General features: G+C 38.7%; 1 protein-coding gene across 1 annotated transcript; it reads right to left on the bottom strand.

Moving 5' to 3' along the window:
* Positions 1-1829: 1829 nt before the first annotated feature.
* MS4A14 (membrane spanning 4-domains A14) lies at positions 1830-26518 on the bottom strand. The gene is made up of 6 exons (XM_001493393.6): positions 26065-26518; positions 24539-24667; positions 22067-22117; positions 19487-19636; positions 16796-16894; positions 1830-4098 (listed from the first exon to the last, which is right to left on the bottom strand). Exons 1-6 carry the CDS (start codon positions 26200-26202, stop codon positions 2020-2022), a joined length of 2646 nt encoding a protein of 881 aa, XP_001493443.4. The 5' UTR covers positions 26203-26518; the 3' UTR covers positions 1830-2019.
* Positions 26519-26631: the final 113 nt, after the last annotated feature.

The raw sequence follows: 26631 nt of genomic DNA, 5'->3' as shown, positions 1-26631 counted from the left end.
TTTGTCAACTCTAGACCCAAACTCGTTGATGGGATTAATATCAGAAAGCAGAGATAAGGGCGAGAATGCCTTTGAAAAGCAGAGAGAGAAAAATGAGATTCCTGCAGGTTGGAAAGGTGACTATGGTCCGGGAGGCAGCAGAGGCTTCTGGCTTCCTCCCTAGCATCATTCCCAGTGGGATAGAAAAACCTCAGAGAGGATGGCTTTTTACATTTTTACATTTTCACGTTTTCACATTGTAAGTCTAGACCTAGGCACTGTATTCTTTCAATTTTGGAAAAAAATCTTTTGTTCCAAGTATGGTACAGAAGCATCAAGTTCACAGACACATGGGGGGGTCTAATGTGAAGTGGGACAGTGAGTCTCTCAGTGGTAAGTGGTGTGGACTACTCACCGATGACAGGAATTGCCTCCCCAATGACTTTGCACTACTTAAGACCCCAGGACCCTTGTGATGTGTACGTCAATGTGTATGCCTGTGTATGTTGGATAAATATGGGGCTGAATGGCAAGAATGACTGCATTAGTTGGACTCTCAAAGAATGTGATTAAGAATTGCAAATATATATTTCCTGAAAACCTGAGTTTTTGGCCTGAAAGTTAAACCCATTATACAAGCACCATACAAATGTGTGCTAATCTAGCTGAAGCAAAAGGGGGAAGTATTAGTATTATTCAGAGGAAGTGGCAACCATTTAGGAACTGGAGGCCAACTCAGGTAAAGACCTAGCAAGGTCAAACAACCTTGGGAAGCTCAGGAAGCTAATCCTTACCATAGAGGCAAAGGCAGCAAGGAGCACATAGCCAGTCTCTTCAGCTCTATGCTTCATTATGCTACTACACATAACATCATTCATCTCTTGGTAGAGGGTCCAGGTTCCAATTTATGCTTTTAAAAATAATTTATTGAATTCCTACTAGAAGCAAGTCTTTGTGCAGAATTTTGTGGAAGACACAGATATGACACAGTCTAGGGGTTTTTCACAGGAATATGAGAGAATTACAAGAGTGTATGTGATTTCAAAAAAGAAGGACGTTGGAGAGAGATCCCTGGAAATACTTATTTAAACTTTTTGAAACAGGAAGAGAAAAGCAGAGAAGCCAATAAAGGTGATTAAGATTGCAGAAAGAAAGGATGGTTAACAACTCCAACTGTACTCAAGAGATCATGGAGAAAGAAGACTGAAAAAATGTAATTAGGCTTGGAGGATGGAGGGTAACTGATGACTTCTGATCACACAATTTCCTTTGACCTAGGATGAAATTGTATGTCACAAGGGTTGAGAAATTAGAAGTAGTGGGTGCAGGCATATGGAAGGGAGCGAAATCTTCACTCAGTGTATTACCGTCTATCGTACTTTCTATTATGACACCTGCATCTCTGCCCTCCCCTGACTCCTACTTTTCTGTCTCTAGGTATGTTTCCTTCTCTCTCTGTATACCACATTCTGTACTCATTGCCACATTATACCTCATTAATAATTGAACAAACTTAGAGTATATATCCTCAACATAGATTTGGAAGAGAGGGGTAAATTAAGTGATTGGAAACAGCAAAAGAGGGGAATAGTAGTATTGATTTTTATTCCTCACTGACTCTTTTGGTTCTTGAACCCTTAGAGAGCCCACATAAACTCCTTTCTGGTTGCCTTACTGAGCCCTTATAATAGACAAAGGAGGAGGCAAGAAATATTAGCACCATAGAAAAGTAGGTCCTTAATTATTAAGCTGTAGAATGAATTGATGATCATAAATTGAAGCACTAACATTGATGACAAAGAGTTTAAATGTAAATTATTCCTTCACCCCCAGAAAGTTCTAATATAGTGTTAATATTTGTTGTCATTTTATTTTAATTAAGGACAAATCCTTTGCGTGTTCTGCATGCCCTTCATTTTCTGGTGAGTGAGTAAGGTTGCAACCAGACTTAAGAACATAGGTTGGAAGAGACTATATTGTTTTTTCCCTAATTTAGTCCCATAACTGTGAGCAATGTGGTATTTGGGTACATTCTGCATGTTAGTCTGAGTCTTCAGATTGCTGTTGATCTTTTGGATAAGATGAGGCAGAAGTTAAAGATGGATCTTCTTTGTATGAAGTTGAGCAAATCGAAACATTTTGTTGCACATCTTTCTCTGAATCTATATTGGACAAAGAGGCGAAATCCGTGTCTTGTACTGAGCTTTGGCAGGAGGAAAAATGAAAATCTGGCTTTCCGTCTTCTGCTTGCAGGTCACTTGGGTTTTGGCACTGACTTTTCATGTCCCCTGGTTTGATGTCTCTTGTTTGCATAGTGTCTATTTGCATATATTCTTCTTGGCTACTTGTGGATTGAAAGTCTTGTTGGTCCTTCTCTTGACACTGATTGTTTTGAAACAGAAAGTCTGGTAATTGCGAATCTAGATGATGTCGAGTTAAGGCATGCAGAGTTTGGGCTTCTTGGAATAGAGCTTTCTGCCTTAGGGATTCTTTCTCTAATAGATCTTGGACTTGCCAGGCTTGGGATCCCCAATTTAGGGAATGCTGCATTTCAAATTGCCATTCTTGTGCTTTCCAATCTTTGTTTCTACAGCCTTGGGATTGTTGGCTTAAAGACTGCCAGCCTTGGGTTTTCCAGTCTGGAGATTGCTTTCTTGGGGATTGCCAGTCTTGGTATTCCTGGATTTCGGATTGCCAATCTTGGCACAGCTGCTTTGGGGATTTCTCCTGTTGGACCTGCTGATCTTCATCTTGCTGGTGTTGGGTTTGTTTCTTGGAGGATTTCTCTTTAACAGCCTGTTGATCTTTATCTTGTCCACTTTTGGTTTGTTCCTTTGGGGATCTCTCCTGTTGGTCTTCACTTTGCACATTTTGAGATTGTTGCTTTAGGGATTGCTCCCCTTGAGCCAGCTGGTCTTCAGCTGGCTGATCTGGGGCTGTCTGTGTGGTTTGCTTAGCATGGACTTGCTTATCTATAGAGTGCCTCTTTAAGGATAGGCAACATATGATGTGCTTGTCTAGGGATTTAGTCTTTGAGGATTGATGATCTTGGGTTTGTAGGTTTAAAGATTTATGCTTTGGAGATTGCATGCCTTTGCCTTGGCAGCCTAAGGAATGCTCCTTTGGGGATTTCTTGCCTTGGAGTTCCTTCACAGGTTTCCATTCTTGGGTCAGTAACATGACTTCTGATTGAATGCTTTGATATGATACTTGTTTAAATTGCTGGTCTTGAGGTTGGATGTTTTGTAGTTGAAGATCTGGGGATTTCTCATTGTGTTGTATACTAGGAGACTGCACAGGATGGAATGCTGGGGCTTTAAATAGCACGGCTTGTGCTGGAAAAACTTGTACTTGGGAAAGCATATCTTGGGGAGGCATGTCTTGACATGGTATATTTTGGGAAAGCATGTCTGGGGATGACGTGTATTGAGATGACATGTCTAGGGATTGTGTATCTTGGGATGGCATGTCCTGGGATTGCTTGTCTTGGGATGGTATGTCTTGGGATGGCATGTCTTCAGATGTCAGGCTATGAGACTGTGTGACATGGGATGTTGGGGCTTCAGATAGCAGGGCTTGTACTGGCAGAGTTTTGGCTGGCAGAGCTTGGGATGGCAAGTCTTGGGTTGGTAACATTTGAAGTTGTTTTACATAATGGGATGGAAAAACTTTGACTGGTAAATCTTGGGCCTGTAGCAATTGGGTTTGCATTTCTGGGGGTCGTATCATAGCAGATTTTAGGTCTTCATCAGTGAATTTTTCAGTGTACACAATATTTTCTGAGGGCCTTTTCTCTAATATGGGAGGCAAAGGTTTCGGCTCAACTTCTTCCTCATATAGTTTTAAAGGTGGAGGGATACTTTTCTGTGGTTCATCTGGCACAAATACAGATGTGTAATTACTATTGCTGCCTCTCCTCTCTAACTGTTGTAAGGCTAAAGGATTGCTTAAGACTTTTAACTTGAAGAAAGTATAGCCTCCAAAGAAAAAAGGTTGTATGTTTGTTACTGAATTCTCACTAGAAGACTCTTCTTGAAGCTCAAATTGTATTACAGCATTTTCTTCTGGGACAGAGAATTCACTCTCTTGAGTAACATCCGAAGGGAAGAAAAACACAATCTGTAAAACCAAGGGGCAGGAGAAGCATTAATATAACAGAATCATCTTTGATGTTCTTTTATTCTTGTATTCTCAAATTATTTTTCATCTCCACCTTAAGACAGTAGATAGGAAATAACATCTACAAGAGGAGTCAGAAAACATACCAGTACTGCCTTTAACATTGGTTTTATTTTGGACAAGTCATCACCTTCAATTATTGACTAGGGGAATTTGATTAAGATTGTCTGAAATATTCTTCCCATATTTAATATTATAAAGCTTCTAAGACATTTTAAATCATCTACTCAATATTCAGGTATTCAAGTTTATAATGATTTATTGATCACCCACTAGATGAACTAGATGCTGGAAATCAAAGATAAGTATATGTGGGTTTTGCCCATAAGGTGTTCCAACTATAGGTAGACCAAGATCTAAATAGATAACAATACAGTTTAGCAAGTGCTATTATAGAAATTGGTGCTTTATGGGAATGTATGACTTAATTCTGAGAGAGCCAGGAAATGCTTCATAGAAGAGGAGATATTTGATCTATTCTTGCTTGACAGCAAAAAGATAGGATGAAGAAAGATAAGAGTCAAAATCCAGGTAGAGGAAAAAGTGGGTGCAAACACACAAGGTTGTTGCATAGTGTGATGCAACTTAGTGTGATGGCAGAAGGTAAGCAATTAGATTTTGTCAGATGGCATGCTAGGTGCTATAAAATGAATGTGGTGTCCTTCCAAATTCATATGTTGAAACCTAATCTCCAATGTGATGGTATTTAGAGGTAGAATCTTTGGGAGGTGATTAGATCACAAGAGTAGAGCCTTCATAAATGGGATTAGTGCCCTTATAAACAGGACCCCAAAGAGCTCCCTTGCCCCTTCCTCCATGTGAGGACACAGTGAGAAGACCTCCATCTCTGAACTCAGCAGACTCTCAATCTGCTAGCACCCTGATCTTGGACGTCTCAGCTTCTAGAATGGTGAGAAATAAATTTTTGATTTTTAAGCCACTCAGTCTTTGGTATAGCAGCCCACAGACTAAGACTGAAATTAACACCAAGAAGTGGGAGTGTTGCTATAATAAATACCTAAAAATGTAGACGTAGATTTAAACTGAGTAATAGGTAGAAGCTGGAAGAGTTTTGAGGCGTGTGTTAGAAAAAACTTTACATTTCTGTGAATGGACCATTAAGGATGATTCTGGTGAGAGCACAGAAAGAAAAAAGGAGAGCTGTAGAGAAAGCCTCAATCTTCTTAGAGAACACCTAAGTAATTCTGAACAAAATGTTGGTAGAAATATGGATGATAAAGGTCATTCTGGTGAGGTCTCAGACAGAAATGAGGAACATGTTATTGGAGAATGGAGGAAAAGTGATCTTGGCTATAAAACTGGCAAAGAACTTGACTGGATTGTGTTTGTGTTCTAGTGTTTTGTGGGAGGTAGAATTTGCAAGAAACGAAATTTAGCTGAAACTACTTCTAAGCAAAGTGTTGAAGCTGACACTTTGAAGCTGTCCTCCTGACAGCTTATGGTAATATGTGAGAAGAGAGAAATGATGTAAAGATGAAATTGCTAAGCAAAGAAGAATCAGGACTTAAAGGTTTGGATAATTCTCAGTCTATCCATGTTGCAAAAGATGAGACTGCGAAGAGTATGACCCAGTGACTGGTTTGATAAGGAGATTGGCATGGATCAGCCATCTCAACAGTAGCCAGAAGATGTTCTCCAAGACAATGGAAGAATGACTCCGATGACCATTCAGAGATCATCAGGGCTGCCACTCCCAGTACAGGCCCAGAATGCAAAGGACCTGGAAGAAGAATGGTTTCAAAGGATGAGACTGACTCTCTGATTGAGGCAGAGCCAGGAGGTCCCCATCCAGTGCCTCAGGGGTAGACCTGCTGCAGACAGCTGCTGCATGAGCACAGGCATGGAAGTGTGACTGTCTTTACCTAGATTTCAAAAGACAGAGCCACCAGACAGAGCCGCGGGCTTGGGACCCCAACCCAGCAGGCATGGGAGCCCTGCCCAGGAAAGTCACAGGGCCCAGGCAGAGAGCTGCTGCAGAGGCAGAGCCCAGGCTAAGAGGGCCTTCCTGTTGAGTTCTGGGGGTGGTGTCACTACTCCAGTGCGCTTGGAAGTTAGAGCATGGAGCCAAAGAGGGTTATTCTTGTGCCTTAAGGTTCAAGTTGTTTACCCTGTTGGGTCTTGGACTTACTTGGGAACTGTCCTTTCTTTCCTATTTCTCCTTTTTGGAATGGGCATGTCTATCCCCTGCCTGTCCCATCATTGTATTTTGGAAGTTTAGTTTCATAACATGTTTGGTTTCAGAGGTTCACAGCTACAGGGAATTTGCCTCAAAATGAATTATACCTTGAGTCTCACCCATCTCTGATTTAGACGAGACTTTGGACTTAAAGTTGATGCTGAAACAAGAATTTTGGGGCTATTGGAATGGAAAGAGTGTATTTTTCATGTGAGAAGGACATTAATTGGGGAGGGCAGGGTAGATTGAATGTGTTCCCCCCTAAATTCATATGTTGAAGCTTAATCCTCAATGTGCTTGTATTTGGAGGTGGCTGTCTATGAACCAGGAAGCAGGCTCTCACCAGACCCCGAATTTACTGGTGCCTTGATCTGGGGCTTTCCAGCCTCCAGAACTCTGAGAAATAAATGTTTGTTGTTTAAGCACCCTGAGTCTATGGTATTTTTGTTACAGCAGTCTGAATGGACTAAGATACTAGGTCAGGAAATTTTAGCTTTCCTTTACAGGCAAGTAAAATCTATTAGAGTTTTTTTAAACAGCTAAGTGATAGCATCTGATACAACCTTTAGTCAATGCTTCCTATTCTTCATAGTTTTTTTTGAGTGGAGTTGTCATTACAGACCAATCTGCTGATCTCTGAGGTCATTCATAGAGTCAGAATAGCTGCTTGGCTATTTGAGGAAATGAGCCAAACTCTGAGTGATTAAATGACCTAATTATGGTTACCACTTGATTGATGGCAGGCCTAAAATGAGAATCTGCACATTCTTTTACACTACACATTGTCATTCCCTACTTTTCTAATTTGGTTCTGCATCTGTACATTATCCCTGTTGGAAGGCTATTTATGTGAGGATAAATGGTACTTTAGGGGATTTCTGCATTTTTACTCATCCCCAAACTTTTGTTTCATTTGAATTGTAATTTATTCATTCATTAAAAGAGAGGTCTGAAGGCATGAATTATAATTTCTCTAACTTTATCCAATTCTTAAGTGCTATTATTTTAAATTTACTCATCCCTAATGATAACTGAGTGATTACCAGGTGCTAGGCAAGGTTCAAAGTCATCTCAAGTAATCGTTATAACATCCCTATGAGGTTATTATCCTTGTTTTACAACTGAGAGAAGTAAAGGTCGGAGATGTTAAGTAACCTGACCAGTGTCCTAGAGCTCTTACCTTGTGAAGCTAAAATTCATGCATTGCTGTTGAATTCTAGGTCCTGAGTTTTTCTCCCTAATCTGATCTAATCTCTAATCTGTGTTTCCTTATAATAACCACTTCAATTACACCTTACTCTAGGGCTGTTATGACGGAAGGCATATGAAACAATGCTTTCAGGCATAGGAGTTGGCATAGAGAAGTTGCTCAGTAAATATTAAGAGTTCACGTTCCCTTTTCTCTTCTTGAGATCAGGGTGCATATTACAGAGTATCTTTGAATCCTCTGTTGTACTTTGCACGTTGCTGTGCTATTAAAAAGTCCTATCCCTGGAATAAAATTGAATGGTTATTCAGTATGAGTAATTTATTGTTTTAATTTAACTTTTTTAAAGATTTTATTTTTACTTCTTCTCCCCAAAGTCCCCCAGTACATAGTTATATATATTTTCAGTTGTGGGTCCTTCTAATTATGGCATGTGGGATGCCACCTCAGCATGGCTTGATGAGCAGTGCTAGGTCCACTCCCAGGATCCGAATATGTGAAACCCTGTGCTGCCGAAGCAGAACACACGAACTTAACCACTCAGCCATGGGGCCAGCCCCTGAGTAATTTATTTCAATGTTGCTGCTAAAGAGCTTCCCACAGAGTTTTATACTCTTCTGCAGTTGTATCAAGAAAAGAGCAATACACCAGATACTTGGGCTTAGATAATATAATAAAAATGCAAGCATGAGATGAAAAATTACAAAAGTTGATACCAATCCATGATAAAAAAAAAAAATACCTTTCTGCAAACTACGATAAATTTAGTCTATGAAAACCCTATAGGTAACATCACATTTAGGGGTAAAATATAAAACTTTTTCACTCTAAGGTCACGAAGGAGGAAAGGTTGGGTATGCCCGGCAATTTTTTTTTAAGCATTGTACTGGAGTCTCTACACAGTGCAATAAGTTGAGAAAAATAAGAAATAAAGTTTGTGAATAAAAATATATTTACTAGTAGGGGCCAGCCTGTTGGTGTAGTGGTTAAATTCATATACTCCACTTCAGTAGTCCAGGGTTTGCCAGTTTGGGTCCTAGGGGTGGACCTACATACCCACTCATCAAACCATGCTATGGTGGCATCCCACTTACAAAATAGAGGAAGATTGGCACAGATGTTAGCTCAGGGCCAGTCTTCCTCACCAAAAAAACCCAGTATTTACTGGTAAAATAATTATCTACCTAGAAAATGACAGGAAATCTGTAAAAAAGATACTAGAATTAATAAGTTTAGTAAGGTCATGTATACCAGTATATAAAAATAAAATGAATTTCTATATGCAGGAGTATACATTTGGAAAATGAAATTTTAAAGTACCATATATAATAGCAAGAAAAAAACATTGACATACTTAGGGATAAATTTAACAAAATATGCACAAGACATGCACACTGAAATCTACAAAATGGAAGGAGATGTAGACTGTTGGCTGCTAAATTGGTAGGTTATATACTCAATTTTAGCCTTCAGTGTGATAGTGACTACCCATGTCCCCCTCCCAGACCCTGACAGGCAGTTGAGGGATAGCAACCCACGTTCCTGGTATGACTTGCTGAAGCCAGGGTGGGCAATAAGGATCTTTGACTTCCAAATATCAAGTTTCTCTGTTCTATTTGAAGATTCCTGCTTATCACTCCTGTGCAGGTACAGAGGCTGGATGTCATTGTTTCAACCCATACTGGCTGAAGCAGCTTCTTGGGGAAGCTATTCCAACTTCTGTTTGTTGTTTTTGTTTTCTGATATTCAAAAAGAACTGTAATATGGAAGAATGTAGAAAACCACTATGCATGCCCCAGGAAAAGATGCAGGCTCAGAAAAGAACTGAGAAGACATTAAGCTTTCATCTCAGGCTGTTCTCTGGCACAGAGATGCTCTACAACAATAAACAAACAAACAAACAAAAAACCCCAGCAAACCCTAATGAAGGAGGAGGATCTGATGTCCAGAGTTAACATGTTATGAGATTCAAATGTTCAATTTTTAACAAAATAAGTCAAAAGGTATACAAAGCAACAGGAAAGGATGGCCCATTCAGCGGAACAAAATAAGTGAACAGAAAGTGTACCTGAGGAAGTTCAGACTTTGGATTTACTAGACAAAGACTTTAAAATAAGTATATTAACAGTACTAAAAAAGCTAGAGGAAGACATGGGAAAACAGGAAAATGATGAATGAACTAAGTGAAAGTATCAATAAAGAGATATAAATTATATAGCAGAACCTAAAAGAATTTCTGGAGCTGAAAAGTACAATAAAATATACACTAGAGAGGTTCAAAAGCATTTCTGAATATGCAGAAGAAATAAACAATGAACTTGAAGGTAGGACAATTGAAATTAATGAAACTGAGGAACAGAAAGATAAAAGAATTAAGAAAAGTGAACAGAGCCTAAGGGACCTGTGAGATAACAACAAGTAAACCAACATATGCATTGTGGGGATCCAGAAGGAGAAGAGAGAGAGATGGGACGAAAAAGAATATTTAAAGAAATAATGACTGGGGGCTGACCCAGTGGCATAATGTTTAAGTTCAGCATGCTCTGCTTTGGTGGCCTGGGTTTGTGGGTTCAGATCCTAGATGCAGACCTACACCACTCACCAAGCCATGCTGTGGGAGTGACCCACATACAAAGTAAAGGAAGATGGGCACAGATGTTAGCTCAGGGCCAATCTTCCTCAAACAAAAAGGAGGAGGCTTGGTGACAGATGTTAGCTCAGTGCCAACCTTTCTCACCAAAAAAGAAAGAAAGAATAACTGAAAACTTCCCAAATTTGATGAAAAACATTCATCTATAAATCCAAGAAGCTCAATGAATTCCAAGTAGGGTAAACTTAAAGTGGCCCACACCAAGGCACATTATAATCAAAATTTGAAAACTAAAGACATAAAATCTTGAAAACAGCAAGAGAGAAGTACCTCATCACATACAAAGGACCTTCAGTTTGACTATTAGCCAATTTATCATCAGAAATTTTGAAAGCCAGAAGGCAGTGAAGTTATATATTCAAAGGGCTTACAGAAAGTTCTCTATCTGGAAAATCCTCAAAAACAAGGAAGAAACTAAAACATTCCAAGAAAAACAAAAGGTGAGAGAGATAGTTATCATTAGACCTGTCCTACAAGAAGTGCTAAAGTGAATCCTTGAAATGAAAGAAGCTAGACAGTAACTTGAAGCTATATGAAGAAATGAAGATCTTCGGTATAGGGAAATACATGGGCAATTATAAAAAGTTAGCTTTTTATTTTCTACATGATTTATAGGACAAATGCATAAAGATAGTTATTAACCTATGTAATTGGGAATTCAATGTATAAAGATTTAACCTGTGACATCAATAACAGAAAGAGGGGGATGGGGCTGTACAGAAGCAGAGCTTTTGTATGCTATTGAACTAAAGTTGGTATAAATTCAAATTCAAATTAGATTGTTATATGTTTAAATGGGTGTTAAATGTAATCCACAGGGTAATTATAAAGAAAATATCTGTAGAATATATGCAAAAGGAAATGAGAATATCAAATGTTTCACTACAGAAAACCAACTAAACACAAAAGAAGGCAGTAATGGAGGAAATGAGACACAAAAAGCTATAAGGCGTATAGAAAACAAAGAGCAAAATGGCTGAAGTAAGTTCATGTCTATTAGCATTTACTTTAAATGTAAATGGATTAAACTCTCCAATAGAAAGATAAAGATTGGCTGAATGGATAAAAACACAACAAAAAAAGAACCCAGAGCTAACATCTGGGCCAATCTTCCTCTATTTTGTATGTGGGATGCTGCCACAGCACAGCTTGACGAGGGGTGCATAGGTCCATGCCCGGGATCTGAACTGGCGAACCCTGGGCAGCTGAAGTGGAGCATGCAAACTTAACTGCTGTACCACTGTGCCGGCCCCTCACTGTGATTTTGATTTGCGTATCCTAGCAATTAGTGATGTTGAGCATCTTTTCATGTATCTATTGCCCAATAGTACATCCTTTTTGGAGAAATGTCTATTATAGTCTTTGTCCATTTTTAATTAGGTTGTTTGTTTTTTGTTGTTGTTGAATTGTAGGAGTTCTTTGTGTATTCTGGATATTAATCCCTTATTAGATTATGATTTTCAAATATTTTCTGCCTTTCTGTAGATTGTTTTTCCCTTTCTTGGCAGTATCCTGTGGTGCACAACAGTTCTCAATTTTGATGAGGTCCAATTAATCTATTCTTTTCTTTTGTTTCTGTGCTTTTACTGTCCTATCCATGAAATCATTGCCAAATCCAATGTCATGAAGATTTCCATCAGTATTTTCTTTTACGTTTTATAGTTTTAGCTTCTGAGTTTAGATATTTGACTTATTTGAGTTAAATTTCATATACAGTATAAGGGAAGGCTCCAACTTCATCCTTATGCATGTGGTTATCCACTTTTCCAGCACCATTTGTTGGGACTGTCCTTTCCCACCCTGAATGATCTTGGCACCCTTGTTGAAAATCAACTGATCATATATGTAAGGGTGTGTTTCTGGGTTCTGTATTCTGTTCCATTGGTTTATATATCTGCCCTTATGCCAATACCATACTGTCTTAGTTACTGTAGCTTTGTGGTAAGTTTCGATGTTGGGATATGTGATTTCTCCAACAAGGAGAGACAAAGAGGGGCAGTATATAATGACAAAAGGGACATTCCACAAAGAGGACATAACACGTATGAATATACATGCACTTAACACAGGACCACCAAAGAATATAAAGCAACTATCAACAGACCTAAAGGGAGAAATTGACAGCAACACAATAACAGTAGGGGACTTCAACACCCCACTTACATCAATAGATAGGTCATCCAGGCAGAAAGTCAACAAAGAAATAGTGGATTTAAGTGAAACACTTGAGCAGATCGACTTAATAGATATAGAGAAAGCATTCCATCCAAAAGCAGCAGAATACACTTTCTTCTCAAGTGCACATGAATATTCTCAAAGATAGACCATGTGTTGCAGAAGAAGGTAAGCCTCAATAAATTTAAGAAGATTCAAAGCATATCAAGCAGCTTTTCCAACCGTAACACTATGAAACTAGAAATCAACCACAAGAAAAAGCTGGAAATTCACAAATATGTGGAGACTAAGCAACATACTGCTGAGCAGCCATTAGATCAATGAAGACATCAAAGGAGTAATTTAAAAACATCTGGAGATAAATGAAAATGAAAAGACAACATACCAACTCTTATGGGATGCAGCAAAAGTGGTCATAAGAGGAAACTTCACAGCAATACAGGCTCACCTCAACAAACAAGAAAAATCTCAAATAAGTAGTCGTAAACTATGCCTAAAAAAACTAGAAAAAGAACAGCAAAGCCCAAAGTCAGCAGAAAGAGGGAAGTAATAAAAATTAGAGCAGAAATAAATGAAATAGTGACTAAAAAACAATACAGAGGTTCAACGAAACTAAGAGCTGGTTCTTTGAGAAGATAAATAAAATTGACAGACCTTTGGCCAAACTCACTAAGAAAAAAAAGAGAGAAGGCTCAAATAAATAAAATTAGAAGTGAAAAAGGAGAAATTACCACAGCTACTGCAGAAATACAAAGGATTATAAAAGAATACAGTGAAAAATTATGCCAATAATTTGGATAACCTAGAAGAAATGGATAAATTCTTAGACTCATACAACCTCCCAAAACTGAATCAAGAAGAAATAGAGAATCCAAATAGACCAATCACAAGTAAAGAGATTGAAACAGTAATCAAAAACCTCCCCCAAAACAAAAGTCCAGAACCAGATGGCTTCTCTGGAAAATTCTACCACACATTCAAAGAAGACTTAATACCTATCCTTCTTAAACTCTTCCAAAAAATTGAAGAGGAGGGGTGGCTTCCTAACTCATTCTACAAGGCCAACATTACCCTGATATCAAAACAAGACAAGGACAACACAAAAAAGGAAAATTACAGGCCAATATCACTGATGAACATTGATGCAAAAATCCTAGCAAACTGAACAAAATACTAGCAAATCGAATACAACAGTACATTAAAATGATCATACACCACGAACTCAAAAATTAAAGATAGAAATGCCACATGATGTAGCTATCCGACTACCAGGTATTCATCCAAAGAACTTGAAATCAACAATTCAAAGAGTTTTATGCACTCCTATTTTCATTGCAGCATTATTCACAATAGTCAAGACGTGGAAGCAACCCAAGTGTACTTCAACTGATGAATGGATAAAGAAGATGTGGTGTATATACATACAATGAAATACTACTCAGCCATTAAAAAAGACAAAATTGTCCCATTTGCAACATGGATGGACCTTGAGGGTATGATGTGAAGCAAAATAATACAGGCAAAGACAAATACTGCACGATTTCATTCATATGTGGAAGATAAACAAACACATGGATAAAGAGAACAGATTAGTGGTTACCAGAGGGGAAGGGGGCTAGGGGATGGGTGAAAGGGATGGAGGGACACATATGTAGGGTGATGGATAAAAATTAGACTATTGGTGCTGAGTGCAATGCAGTCTATACAGAAACTGACACCTGTACACCTGAAATTTCACAAAGTTGTAAACCATTATTACCTCAATAAAAAAAAAGGAAGAAAAAAATAACAAATGTTGATGAGGATGTAGAGAAACTGGAACCCTTGTGCACTGCAGGTGGGAATGTAAACTGGTACAGTCACTGTCAAAACAGTTTGGCAGTTTCCCAAAAGGTTAAACATAGAACTACTATCTGACCCAGGAATTACATTTTTAGGTATATATCCAAAAGAATTGAAAGAAGGTACTCGAACAGATATTTGCACACCAGTGTTCATAGAAGCATTATTCACAATAGCCAAAAGGTGCAAAAAATCTTTTATGAATGAATAGTAGCCCATTATGTGTATACGCCGCATTTCATCTAGTTATTCATCTGTTGATGGACAGATGAATGAATCTGGAAAACATTATGTTTAGTCAAATAAGACAAATACAGATGGACGACTATCATATGATTCCACTTTTATGAATTATCTAGAATAGGCAATAAATAGTAGAAAGTAACAATAGAGACAAAGTAGAATAGAGGTTACCAGGGACTGAAAAGAGGAGGAAAGGAGAGTTATTGTTTTATGGTACAGAGTTTGTACTGGCATGATGAAAATGTTTGGGGCATAAATAGCAGTGATGGTTACACGTCATTATGAACATATTTAATGCCAGTGAATTGTACACTTATAATCAGTTAAAATGACAAACAGTGTGTTATATATTTTTTAACACAATAAAAAAGAATTACTCTGAAGCTACAGAAATTAAGACAGTGTAGAACATGTGGAAGGATAGACAAATAGATCAATGGGACAAAATAAAGTGTCCAAAAGAGACCTATAAATAAGAGGTCCCAATGGATTTTCAACAAAGGTGTCAAGGTGATGGGACAATTGCATTTTTGACAAATAGTGTTATAACAGCTAAATATCTCCATGAGGTGGGGAGAGGGCATGAATTTCTAACCTTATCTCACAACTATACATAAAAGTAAACTCAAAATCTATTATAGACCTAAACATAAAATCTAAAACTATAAAAATTCCACAAGAAAATAGAGAAGAAAATCTCCACAATCTTGATGTAGACACAGCTTTGTTAGAACACAAGAAGGACTAACCATAAAGGAAAATAAATCAAATTTGTTATTTGAAAGGAACTATTAAGAAAATGAAAATGCAAGTCAAGGCTGGGAAAACTATTAGCAATACATATATCTCAAAAAAGAACTTATATTAGGAATCACGTTCTTATAAGTAAATAAGATAAAAAATGCTATAAAAGTTGGCTAACGGTTTGAACAGACATCTCAAAAAAGATATGCAAATGGACAATATACACATTGAGTCTCATTATCATTTATCATCAGGGAAATGCAAATGAAACTACAATGAAATACCACTACATACCCACTAAAATGGCTAAATTATTAATACAACCGACATTCCAAGCGTTGGTGTTTATATTGGAAAAACTGTTACCTCTCATATATTGCTGATGAGAATGCACAATGGTATAGCCACTTTGGAGAACTGTTTGGCATTATCTTATAAAGTTAAATATCCACTTGCCATATGACCTAGCAATCAAATCCTAGATATGACACTCCAAGAGAATTGAAAACATATGCTCAAACAAAGATGTGAACTCAAATGTTCATGGCAAGTAAATGCCCACCAAGAAGAAAATGGATAAACTGTGGTGTACCCTTACATAAAAGTATTGATGCATGCAACAGCATGGATGAATCTCATATACATGTTGCTGAATGAAAGAAGCCAGACACAAAGAGTACTTATTTATGACTCCATGTATATGAAGTTTGAGAAAGTAAAAATTAATCGAAGTGATGAAGACATCAGTTGCAAAGAGATCCCAGGGAACCTTTTGGGATGATATAGGCATTCACTGTATCTTGATTGTGATGGTAGCTAAACAGGTGTATGCAATTTGTCAATTCTCCTTGAATGGTACACTTAAAATGGATGCATTTTATTGTTTGTAAATTATGCTTCTATAAAGTTGATGTAAAAAAGAGCCAAAAAACACCCCACCTAACACAGAGCCTGGAACTGGTATTTGGGATTTAGAGAGCCAGCTCTGGACCCATATTACTTGAGTCACAATCCTGATGTTGGATGATACTAGAGAGATTACTCTTTGTGCCTTACTTCTTTCATATGTAAAATAATGGTGTTTTAATAGTTTTGTTAAGATTGAGTAAGTTGGTCCTAAGTGATTACAACAATGACTGACAGTAAACATTCAGTAAATGTAAGCTCTAAGGATTATTATAAATAATATTAGTATCACTTAAATATTTTTCTCTCTGCTTCCTCTCTGGTGAGGGAATTGTGTCACACACCATTGTGACCCAGTTATAAGCTCCCCATGTTTCAGTAATATGGTTTCCCATTAAGTCTACTCTCTCATATATTTTGGCCAGGAAATATGGAGCGATGTCTGAACAGAGATGACTGTGGATAGCAGATAGGACAAGAAAAAGCAACATAATTGCATAGTTGTCTCAAAGGGTAGAGTGAGCCTTCAATTTTAAACATGTTCCTCCTTGTCCTTCCCAAACTTAGAAGTTTTAGTTCAGTATCTGAGAAGACTGCTCTGTCCACTAATAGGCCAGAGGTCACTTTGGAGTGTCCCAATAGGGATCTGTTCTCATAGCAACTTTGAACGCACCTCATTTGACTTTGTCCAGCACTTGCTCCCAAAAGAGGCGATAGTCACAGAGATACTGAGCTCTGCTATGCTGATGATCAGTAAGACTGACAAAATTCCCTGCAAATAATGAGAATAAATATTTGGCATTTGGAATGAAAGCTGTATCATGTTAAACATATAAACAAAGGACTGCTTACAGTGTATGATCAAGTAAGGAAAAACCCATATATTAGATGTTTCTGCAGCCATCAGCGATTGGCCAGTTTTCACCTCATGTCTTTCTGGTAAGCAAGAATAATGCCTATAGGGACCAGGCAACCATCCCAAATGAGAGAAACAGTTAGGAGGGGAGACAGTAGAGACTAAAGGTATTGCTAGGATGCATTCATTACTCAGTTACAGGCAACAGTTGCCATGAGGGAATGTGGGCGCCAGGATGCCTGGTCTTTTTCTTTCCTAAGGAAGCTGTATATCCATACTATGAATTTGAAATTTTCCAGTTGTTATTCAATTGTGTGAACCAAATAGAACATATCTTCAGGCTGGATATAGCCCACACATTGCCATTTTGCATGCTTTGCTTTCAGATAATGTCTAGACTGAGAAGCAGCGTGGAATACATGGTGTCCAAAAGGCTTAGACTCTGGAGACACAAAGAGCTGGGTGCAATTGGGTCCGACGTTACACTTAACTTTGGGCAAGTGACTGAGTCTATCTGAATCTTGGTTTCCCTGCAACACATCCAAAAGGTTGGATATTCTCCATTTATTGGTAAAGCTGAAATGTATAAAGTGCCTGCTGTAAATTTACTGGCTTCAGCTGTTGAACAAGCTAGACCTGGTCTTGATCTTTGTGGAACTTCTGTCATAGTAAGGGAGGCAGATAGTAACAAGTAATTAGGCAATTATTTACTTAACTAAATTGTGATAAGTGCTATGAAAAAATATGGGGAGCTATGTACTACTCTAATGGGAGATCTGATCAGGTCTGTACTGGAAAAGGTGGAGGTTTGATGAGGAAGGACTTCCTTAAAGAAGTGGTATTTAAACTGAGACTAAAGAATGAGGAGGAGTTAATTGGGTAGACAAAAAAGGGTAGGCACTGGGCTCAGGAACATTTGAAACAAGAAAAAGCTGGTCTATGGTGCTGGGGCGGTGGGTACTTGACACATTAAGGAATTTCAGGAAGTAGCAGGAAAGTGGAGAAAAATAAAGCCCTGGAAAAATGTTGGAAAGGTAGGCAAGATAGGTGCTATAGAGTCTTGAAAGCCTTTTAAGATCTGGTCTTCATTCCGTGTTTAGGAATTGAAGCCATTTTAGGTTTAGGAAGGAAGCCATTGAGTAATGTGCTCAGATATACATATTTAAGTGATCACTCTGGCTTCAGTGTAGACATGGATTGGTCTTTGGGACAGAGGTCAGTTCAAGTGATGTCTCAAGCCCATTGTTCTGGCTTTTTAAAGCTTATTTATGATGTTTAGGTTGCAGCAAGGAATCATGGAGTTATAGAAGGGGGTGGTGGGTCTCAGAACAGATTCTCCATGATTCTGTGGGCAGAAACTAATCCTGCAATACCCATCCATGCAGGGCAGTAAGTTGACAGCAGAGTTTCATTTATCTGGAGATTTAACCCTTTTAGTATACAATTTCTTCCTGGTATATACTAAAGTAATGTACAGTAATGACCTGCTGTCCACCAGGAAAAAGGGTAAGGATTATAATGTTGCATCATATTCTTGGCCCAATTAGGACAGTATTTTATCTCTTATATTGGTTTCTGGCTTTCCCTCGTAATGTTTTATGAGTCTAATTCTAGAATTTATCTCAAAATATATTGTAATGTCCTTAGGCTCATTTTACCAGGTGATTGGGAGAATTAAATAAAATCTCATATCCAGGAATTGACAGCTCTTTTTCCTTTTCTTCTTTATTGAGGGAGACAATTTCCCATGATTGCACTTCACTTCCATCCAAAGAGGTCAAATCTGATTAACATTCTAGGACCAAAGCCTACAAGATGTGGCTGGTAGAAATAGAACGAGACCCCTGGATTTGCTTAGGGACTCAGCATGAAAGGCCTTTTGGAATCATTGACATGCATAAAAATAATGTCACTGAATACTTAAAATTACACTAATAATTATACTTCCTAGTAAAGATACATCTCATCTGCTTTAATGATTAAAACTGCTTTTATATAAATTGATTTATCTTCGAAAATTATTAAAATACATTATTAAATGGCTTAACCACTTTCTCCCACTGTATTTTGTTTTGAGTATTGAGTAAACTTTTTAGCTCATTCTGTACCTTGTTAATGCTGAAAGACAAAACTTAATCCAATCCATGTCAATACCAATAGGAATTACTAAAACCCATTGCCTATTTACACTGTGCCAGGTACTTTTTTAATTTAAGTAATCTTCACAACAACCCAGTGAGGCGGGGATTACTATCTTCATTTAGTGACTGAGGAAAACTGAGGCTCAGAAAAAAACAAAATGTTAGGCCAAAGTCACAAGCTTATAAAGGACAAAACCAGGATTCAAGTCCCGACATTATAGCTCCTGAATTGCAGTATGCTTCTCAACAGTCAGTTCAAATGCTGATACAGCTTCAATGATTGGAATCCAAAGTAATGAATTGATGTATCATGATCATAGTTCAGATAAGATTATACAGATTCATCTCACAGAATAAAGCTACTTACATTGAAAAGGATTCTACCTATTACACATAGTCCTTCAACGGAAGGAGTCTGGCAGTAATCATGCTGATGTCTAAAGCTGATAATGGTGAGAATAATGCCAGCAACCGCAACCAAGGAACTGATAACATTCATGGACACGACACCTTGTCCCTGGAAAATAGTTTAAAAAATAACAATGAAATAAATAAAAAGCAAAGCAAACCAAAAATACCTTGTAAGAAAAACTTAGTGCTTTTATCTTTCAGATACCCCTTAGGGATGAAGGGCTCCATCAGGTCAGTAGGCTTGAAAGGCTTGAAAAGTTAAATCCTGATTTATCTACATCAGAAGACAAACCAAATTTTAGAATAAACCAGGAAGCCGAGAAAGAGGACGGGTAGCTAAGGGGTGCTCTACGGTTAATGCTAAAGAAAATGTTCGGTTTCTCCTAATGCACCATCCTTCATAATCTATAAGCAAAATAGTGTGTTAGAAAATATCTTGGCTTTGTAATTAGACCTAATCTTGAGTTGTAGTGAACTAGGACCTTGTACAAGGCAACTAATCTCTTGGAATCTCAATTTCTACCTTTAAAAATGAGAGTAATATCACCCATTTTAGGCCAGTATCCATTTACTCATGTATTTTAATAAATATTTAGTGTGCACCAACTATGTGTCAGGTACTACATTAGATCCTGGGACACAAAGATAAAACAATAGATGAGCTCCTGTCTTCAGGTGACTTACATCCATTCCCCAGGGGCATTCAAACAGTAACCAACCAAATCACTAACATATTTACAGATGGCAACAAATTTGGACTGGGGTTTAAAGGTTTCCTTTCTCAACTCAGGGTTCCAAAATGGAAGGTGTAAGAAGTTCATATTGCCCCATCCAATTCCCTTTACTCATTCCTTTTTATTTTTTTGCATGTATGTCTGACTTCCTTTGAAGGAAAAGGAATGTCTTATTCATACTCTACTCCCAGCACTGCTATTGCTCTTTTAAAGGAAAAACAAACACACAAAAACCCCTCATATCTTAATTTAGTGGATATTTGCTATTTCTTGATTGTAGTATGTCTGTTTTGATGTGAAATGCAATGATGCATTTACACAGCCTGTCCTATCCAGGAGCTTGTGGCTTAGTGTGGCAGGACTTGGAAGTATCCCTATGACTTAATGTTCACCGCAAACACAGGTCTTTACTACAAACAGGCATTTTGGCAGAAAATGCACAGAAGCATACAGATATGCCATCTCTCTCAATTCTCAGTCCTTTGCTCTTTCAAGGCTCTGTTTTGGCTCCCTTAGGACGTTTAGTGGACTAAAATCTCTAAATAAGCCATCCTTCATGTGTATTGTGCTTTGCAGTTTACAAAGAATATGCCCAGCTTTGTTCTCATCTTATTCTCATTACAGTTTTGTGATGTGGGTAGATCACTTGTTATCCTCACATTACAGATAAAGAGGGTCCAGGGATCTAGGGATTGTGAGTAATAATTCCACAGTTGGTGGAAGAGTTGTGATGGAAAGCCACATCTTCAAATGCCTAGTTTAGAGCTCCTGCCACTGTGACATCCTGCCATCTGCACAGCACTCAGTGAGTCAGGGGTAGGTCTGCCTTATCCTTAGTATATTCCTCAGCTCTGAAAGGAAATCGATACAGAGAGAACAGCATTTGGGGCTTTATATGCATTGTCTGCATTTATTTCCACAGGAGAGAGAGATGAGGGCATTCATCCTGTCAGAACTTCCTCAGGTCTAGTAGATATCTCTAGAGGAAATTGGCAGGTGACCATAAAATCAGAGTTAAAATGGCTTTGAAGAAGGCCCACATCTCCAGGGCCTTAAAAGAAAATCAGAGTGGTTAGAAGGGAACACAACACTTAAGTATCTTTTTTATGTAATGTCTTATTAAATTCTCAAAATAACCCTTTGAAGTAGGTACTTTTTCCTTCAGAATGACAGAGCAATGAGTGATAGCCTTGATTTGGTCCTAGAATGATCTGACCTCGATGCCAGGCTCTTTCTGCCAAACCTTGGGCAGGCCCCAAAGAAAAACGTCTGTTGTTATGAGTGGTGGTGGTGGAGGGTGGGGATCCCGGGATTGGTTTTGGTTAGAGTAGGGTTGCTCAACCTTGGCACTATAGGCATTTGGGGCTTGATCATTATTTTTTCTTATAGGAGACTGTCCTGTGTATGCATTTTAGGATGTTTAGAAGCATCCTTGGCCTCTACCCACTAGATGACAGTAACACCCTCACCCACCCACCCAGTTGTGACAACGAAAAATGTCTTCAGACATTGTTAAATATTCAGGGGGGAGGAATTATTCTCAGTTAAGAACCATTGAGTTAGAGGAATATAGAATGGTTTCCAACAAGCGACTCTTTCAGTTTACTTGACTAGGGAAATAAAAACCAGTGGAATGACGTAAGCCTAATGGTTGCATTAACAAATATGAATAACCTGAACTTCAAATTTGAGGTGTAAAGATTTTCCTGTGAGATCTTTTATTCCTGAACACTTTATACACAAAGATGATACAAAGCAAGTAGAAGATTTTAAATTACATAGAAGTCACAGAAGTGACTTACCAGAAATTTTTCTTTGTTGTTGATTCCTGTGAGGTATCCTGTAATAATAAACTTTGAAGAAGAAAAGAGATAAAAGTCAACAGGAGACGTGTTTGACCACCTTACAAGATAATTTCCTTTGGAGAATATATGGTAATCTATTTGTCTCTGAATCTCCCAAACCATCTAGTCTTTCCACCTGAGCATCTGTGAGAAGAGTAGGCACTGATTATAAGAAGAAATACTGTGCTGTACGTACTCAGCACTGAACAAGACCTCTTAGCCAGGGTCAGCTGGGATAGGCAGGCCCCTCTTTAAGGTCTAAATGGTACCACCCAGATATTTGGCCCAGTTGGGCTCCAAAAAGAGGGATAATCCTGGGCTCTGGACCTGGAAGAGGGAAGGGTGAGTTGTGTTCTGAGCAGACTGAGGGAGACCTTCTCAAGGTAGAAATCTCTAAAGGCTGATACGGGGGCTGGAATCTAGTATAGTTATCTCAGCCAATTCTTCATCTGGAACATAAAGAGCCTAGTACCACCCAAGGAACCCTGGGTACCCCAAGTGGAGCCCCTCACTGTTTTTTAATGTTTTGGGGATGGGAACCTCTCCTGTGGGAATTGGTGTTGGACTTTGAGGGCATCTGCTTCTTGGTGTCCAAGGACCTCAAGGTGACATGCAGTGATCAGAGAGTTACCTTTGATACCTCCCTCCACTTCACTTCCCACACTGGATTCCCATTGGATCAGTTCTACCTCTAAGTCACTCTCAAAACTGTCCATCCATCTCTATCTCCACTGCCACTCATCTAGTTCAGGGCACCATCTTTCCTTCCCTGGGTTCTTGCAGCCTCCTCCCAACTGATTCTCTCAGGTTTGCTGTTATCATCCTTGAATTCATTTCTCACTCAGAAAACACAATTATATTCTAAAGATAAGTCTTCAACTGTCACTAGCCTCTTTAAAGATTATCAGTAGTTTCCTCTTGCTCCTATATTAATGTCCCACATACTCAATATGATCACAAGGGCTGACACGATCTGATTCCAGCCTAGCTTTTTTACTTCATTTTGTGCCACTATGACAGTCTCATTGGTCTTCTTTCTGTTGCTCTTTCCCACATTAAGCCCTTGGCTCATGTTTTATCTTTGCCAGGGAATGCGTTCTCTCCACTTCACCAATGAACACCTACGTGCAAAGCACTTCCCTGACATCCCAGGCCAGGTGAGTCCTCCATTAGACATTCAGATGGCACCTGGAACTCCTCTCTTAGAGTTCCTAGCACAAGTGTACTAAACTACCCATGGAGTTATTTTCACTTTTTCCTTTCTAGCCTCCCTATTAGATGGCAAACCCCATCTAATTCTGAGAAGAGCAATTCACCACTTCTCTCAGAAATGGCCTTGTTTACCAGTATTCTCAGCACCTAGAACACTACTGAAGATATAGTACACGCTCAGTAAATATCTTCTCAGTGGAGAATGGAGTTTTAAAAAGCAGTATGCCAGAACCTCATTAGAATTCTGCATGCAGATCACACAAAGTCACACTGGGAAAATTCTGTTGTGAAATGGGGAAGTGAGGCATTGGTCCGCTAGATTTTCTACAGTGTGGCGTGTATAGTTTGAAAATCACATTCAATATTATTTATATTTGGAAGATGAAAAGACTACCAGTTGTTTTTGAAATGCAGATTATAGAAAAGGAATGGAATATTTATGTTTATCAAGAGAGCAGTGTTTTTAACAGTGACAGTAGTCTCATTTATTCATTAGTTTGTCCACTTGCTCATTGAGTGATTCCTTCCTTCATGCCTACTATGCATTAAGCATGATTCTAGGTTCTGAGAATATAACAGCAGCCAAAACAGACAATATTCTTGCCCTCTTGGGAGTTTGTGTTCTAGTAGGGGAAGGTTTAATGAGTCTACCCTTAAATATTATGGCACAAGATAAAGAACCAAGACTGTGGGAATTCAATGGAAACAACACTCTGCTAAGAATTATATTTATTGTTCTACTATTGACCAGATGAGTGACACTCATAAAATTGTCTCTGGAGATGATAAGGGAGTTGAACCATAATAATCATCTTCAAAATTATCCTTGAGATGTGAGAGTCTGTGATTCTATGAGTGCTAGCTGGGTATGTTTAAATTATCACCTACTCTCAAACTCAGTTTCCTTCTTTGCAAAGGAGAAAGTAGGATGTTTACTCATCTAATATCCAAGACTGGTAGTAAATGACCTACTGTACATACAAGGGCATTGTAAACTTTAAACACCATATACCTAAGAGTAGTTATTACCACTTATAGTTATTACTGTGATGATGATGGTGCAATGACCAAATGGGGACACTTCTCTCGCCGTAGAAGGAACTGGCTATCTGATCTCCTTGGGGATCATATTCACAGAATTCATTATCTGAAGACTTGAGGCAGTTTAAATCAATCCTTATGGTAATTTCTCAAAAGCTTCTAAGTGACAGTACTCACAATAAATGCTCCCCAGAATGGATATCCAGTGAGGAAAACAAGGGGAAATCTCTGGGAGAAATAGAGGTAATTAAATGCAAATATACTTCCAATGCACGCAATGATCAGGGCAAACAGGATCTGGATAGCCTGTGAGAAGAGAAATGGGTACATGAGGTCACAAGTGCCCCAGCTTCTTTGGACTGTCTCAGGTCCCTTGGGCATCCCTCTGTGTTTATGTCACACTTCCCTCCATCTGAATGCCTTTCTCTTTCGTTTACCAACCACTCTCAGACTTTCAAGAGGCCCAGTGTCTCTGTCCTCATTGCAGTTACCTGGGTCCTTCAGGTTCAAATCCTTTACTCTCGGCCTTCACTACTTAACGATGTCCCCTGGTATTACCAATTTATCTTGTATCAGACATATTTGAATATACATCTGACTCTACCCATGGACTGCTGGCTTCCTGAGGACAGAGACTACAAACTATTCACCTTTACGTTTTTTTTCCATTCTGTAGCATCAGCATCCTATTATCCTCATCTCCTGACACACATACATTTTGCGCATTCAATATAAGCTTTTGGAATTGAGGCTCAGCCCAGTTCTCCAAAAGTTTATGGTGTTCACTGGTCTACAGCATAGAAGCTGGGGTGAGGTTATGTGTCATCTCCTCTCCAGCCAGGGGCCTGACTAGAGCTTATGGTAACCCAGTGTGCTCATCAGCCCATTAGAATTCTGCAGGGAGAGGAACACGATGGCGGTCCTGCAGGGTCAGTGGCTCTTCACAGGGCAGCCCTTCTCCTCTATCACTCTGGATTTTTTCTCCAGATCACACCTCTGTGGCACTGCACCTCAAGTAGTGATTTTACTCTTATACTAAGGATGGAGCTGTGTACACAGCTCCCCTATAGGTACGTTTAAGACTGAAATTTTTTGTGTGTGGATATCCACATTGTGGCTCACTGTGGAGCTTTGAATATTATTTTCAAAGAACTCCAGTGCCTGTAACAGCACAAAGCGAAAGTTTAACCTCTCTTCTCACGGCTTTTAGCTCCAAGGGAGGTGCCACCACACCCTGAGGTCGCCGCCTCAATAAGAAATTTGGAAAAATTACACCAGTAATTTTCATTTGAACACCAGTGCTAACTCTTCATGAAACAGCCCTAGGATTTCCTCGGGGTTAGGGGAGCTACTAATTACAGTTAAATATTCTATTCCTCAGAGTTAAGTAAGTTCTCAGAAGCATTTCTGAGACATGAGGCAAACTGTGCATGTTTCTAAACAGAACTTTTATTTCTCTTGTTTATCAAAATCTAGGAAAATGGTATTATTGGCTACATATTGGCTTGTCTACTGATGATCCAATTACGTGTACAAGCAAATGACTTAGAAGTACTTACGATTAATCAAAAATACATTGTTGATGAAAGGTGAGGGGAAAAAGGGGATCAACCTACTTCCTGAAAAGCATCTCTGTCGACATACATGAGGAAATAACTTCTATCCTCCCTTCCAAGAAGACTTACAGATGGGAGAGGACTTACCCCCAAGACTTTTGGCTCTCCTTTCAGGAAATCCAGCAGAGAAGTATGAGGTCCATAGGGAAACGCAGTCAATATAGTTTCATTTGGTTGTATAGTGATGATGGGGGTCGATCTTTTGACCTCAGATGGTGACTCCATGGTTCAATGGCAAAACTCTATTGAAAGAACTAGTGAGAGAACATTGCAGCCAAAATCATGGTTTTCCATCAGTCTCACATGGAGTCCTTAGCAATGAGCCCTGAGCGATTACTCTACTCAGTCCTAGAACCATAGAATCACAGTCATTGAGTCATAGAGTCTTAGAATTCTAAAGCATATCCAGCCCCCTGTCTTCCTGGTGAAGGATCCAGTTATCCAGAAGACTTACTTTCTTGTCAGTTTGTCTATAAACAATTGGTAAACACAAAATAAAGAGATGTTATAAATAAACACAAATGCCAGTACCTATGTTTATGAGATGTAAAGGAACTAAAACTTATGAATATCCACAATGTTCCAGGCACCGCAGAAGATGCTTTGTTATAAGATGTATTAACATTCTTCCAACAATTGTACAGTGCTGAAACT

This window comes from Equus caballus, chromosome 12, assembly GCF_041296265.1.
Source record: "Equus caballus isolate H_3958 breed thoroughbred chromosome 12, TB-T2T, whole genome shotgun sequence".
Taxonomy (NCBI): domain Eukaryota; kingdom Metazoa; phylum Chordata; class Mammalia; order Perissodactyla; family Equidae; genus Equus; species Equus caballus.
Note: the sequence above shows the minus strand (reverse complement) of the source record. Positions and strands in the feature narration are given on the sequence as shown.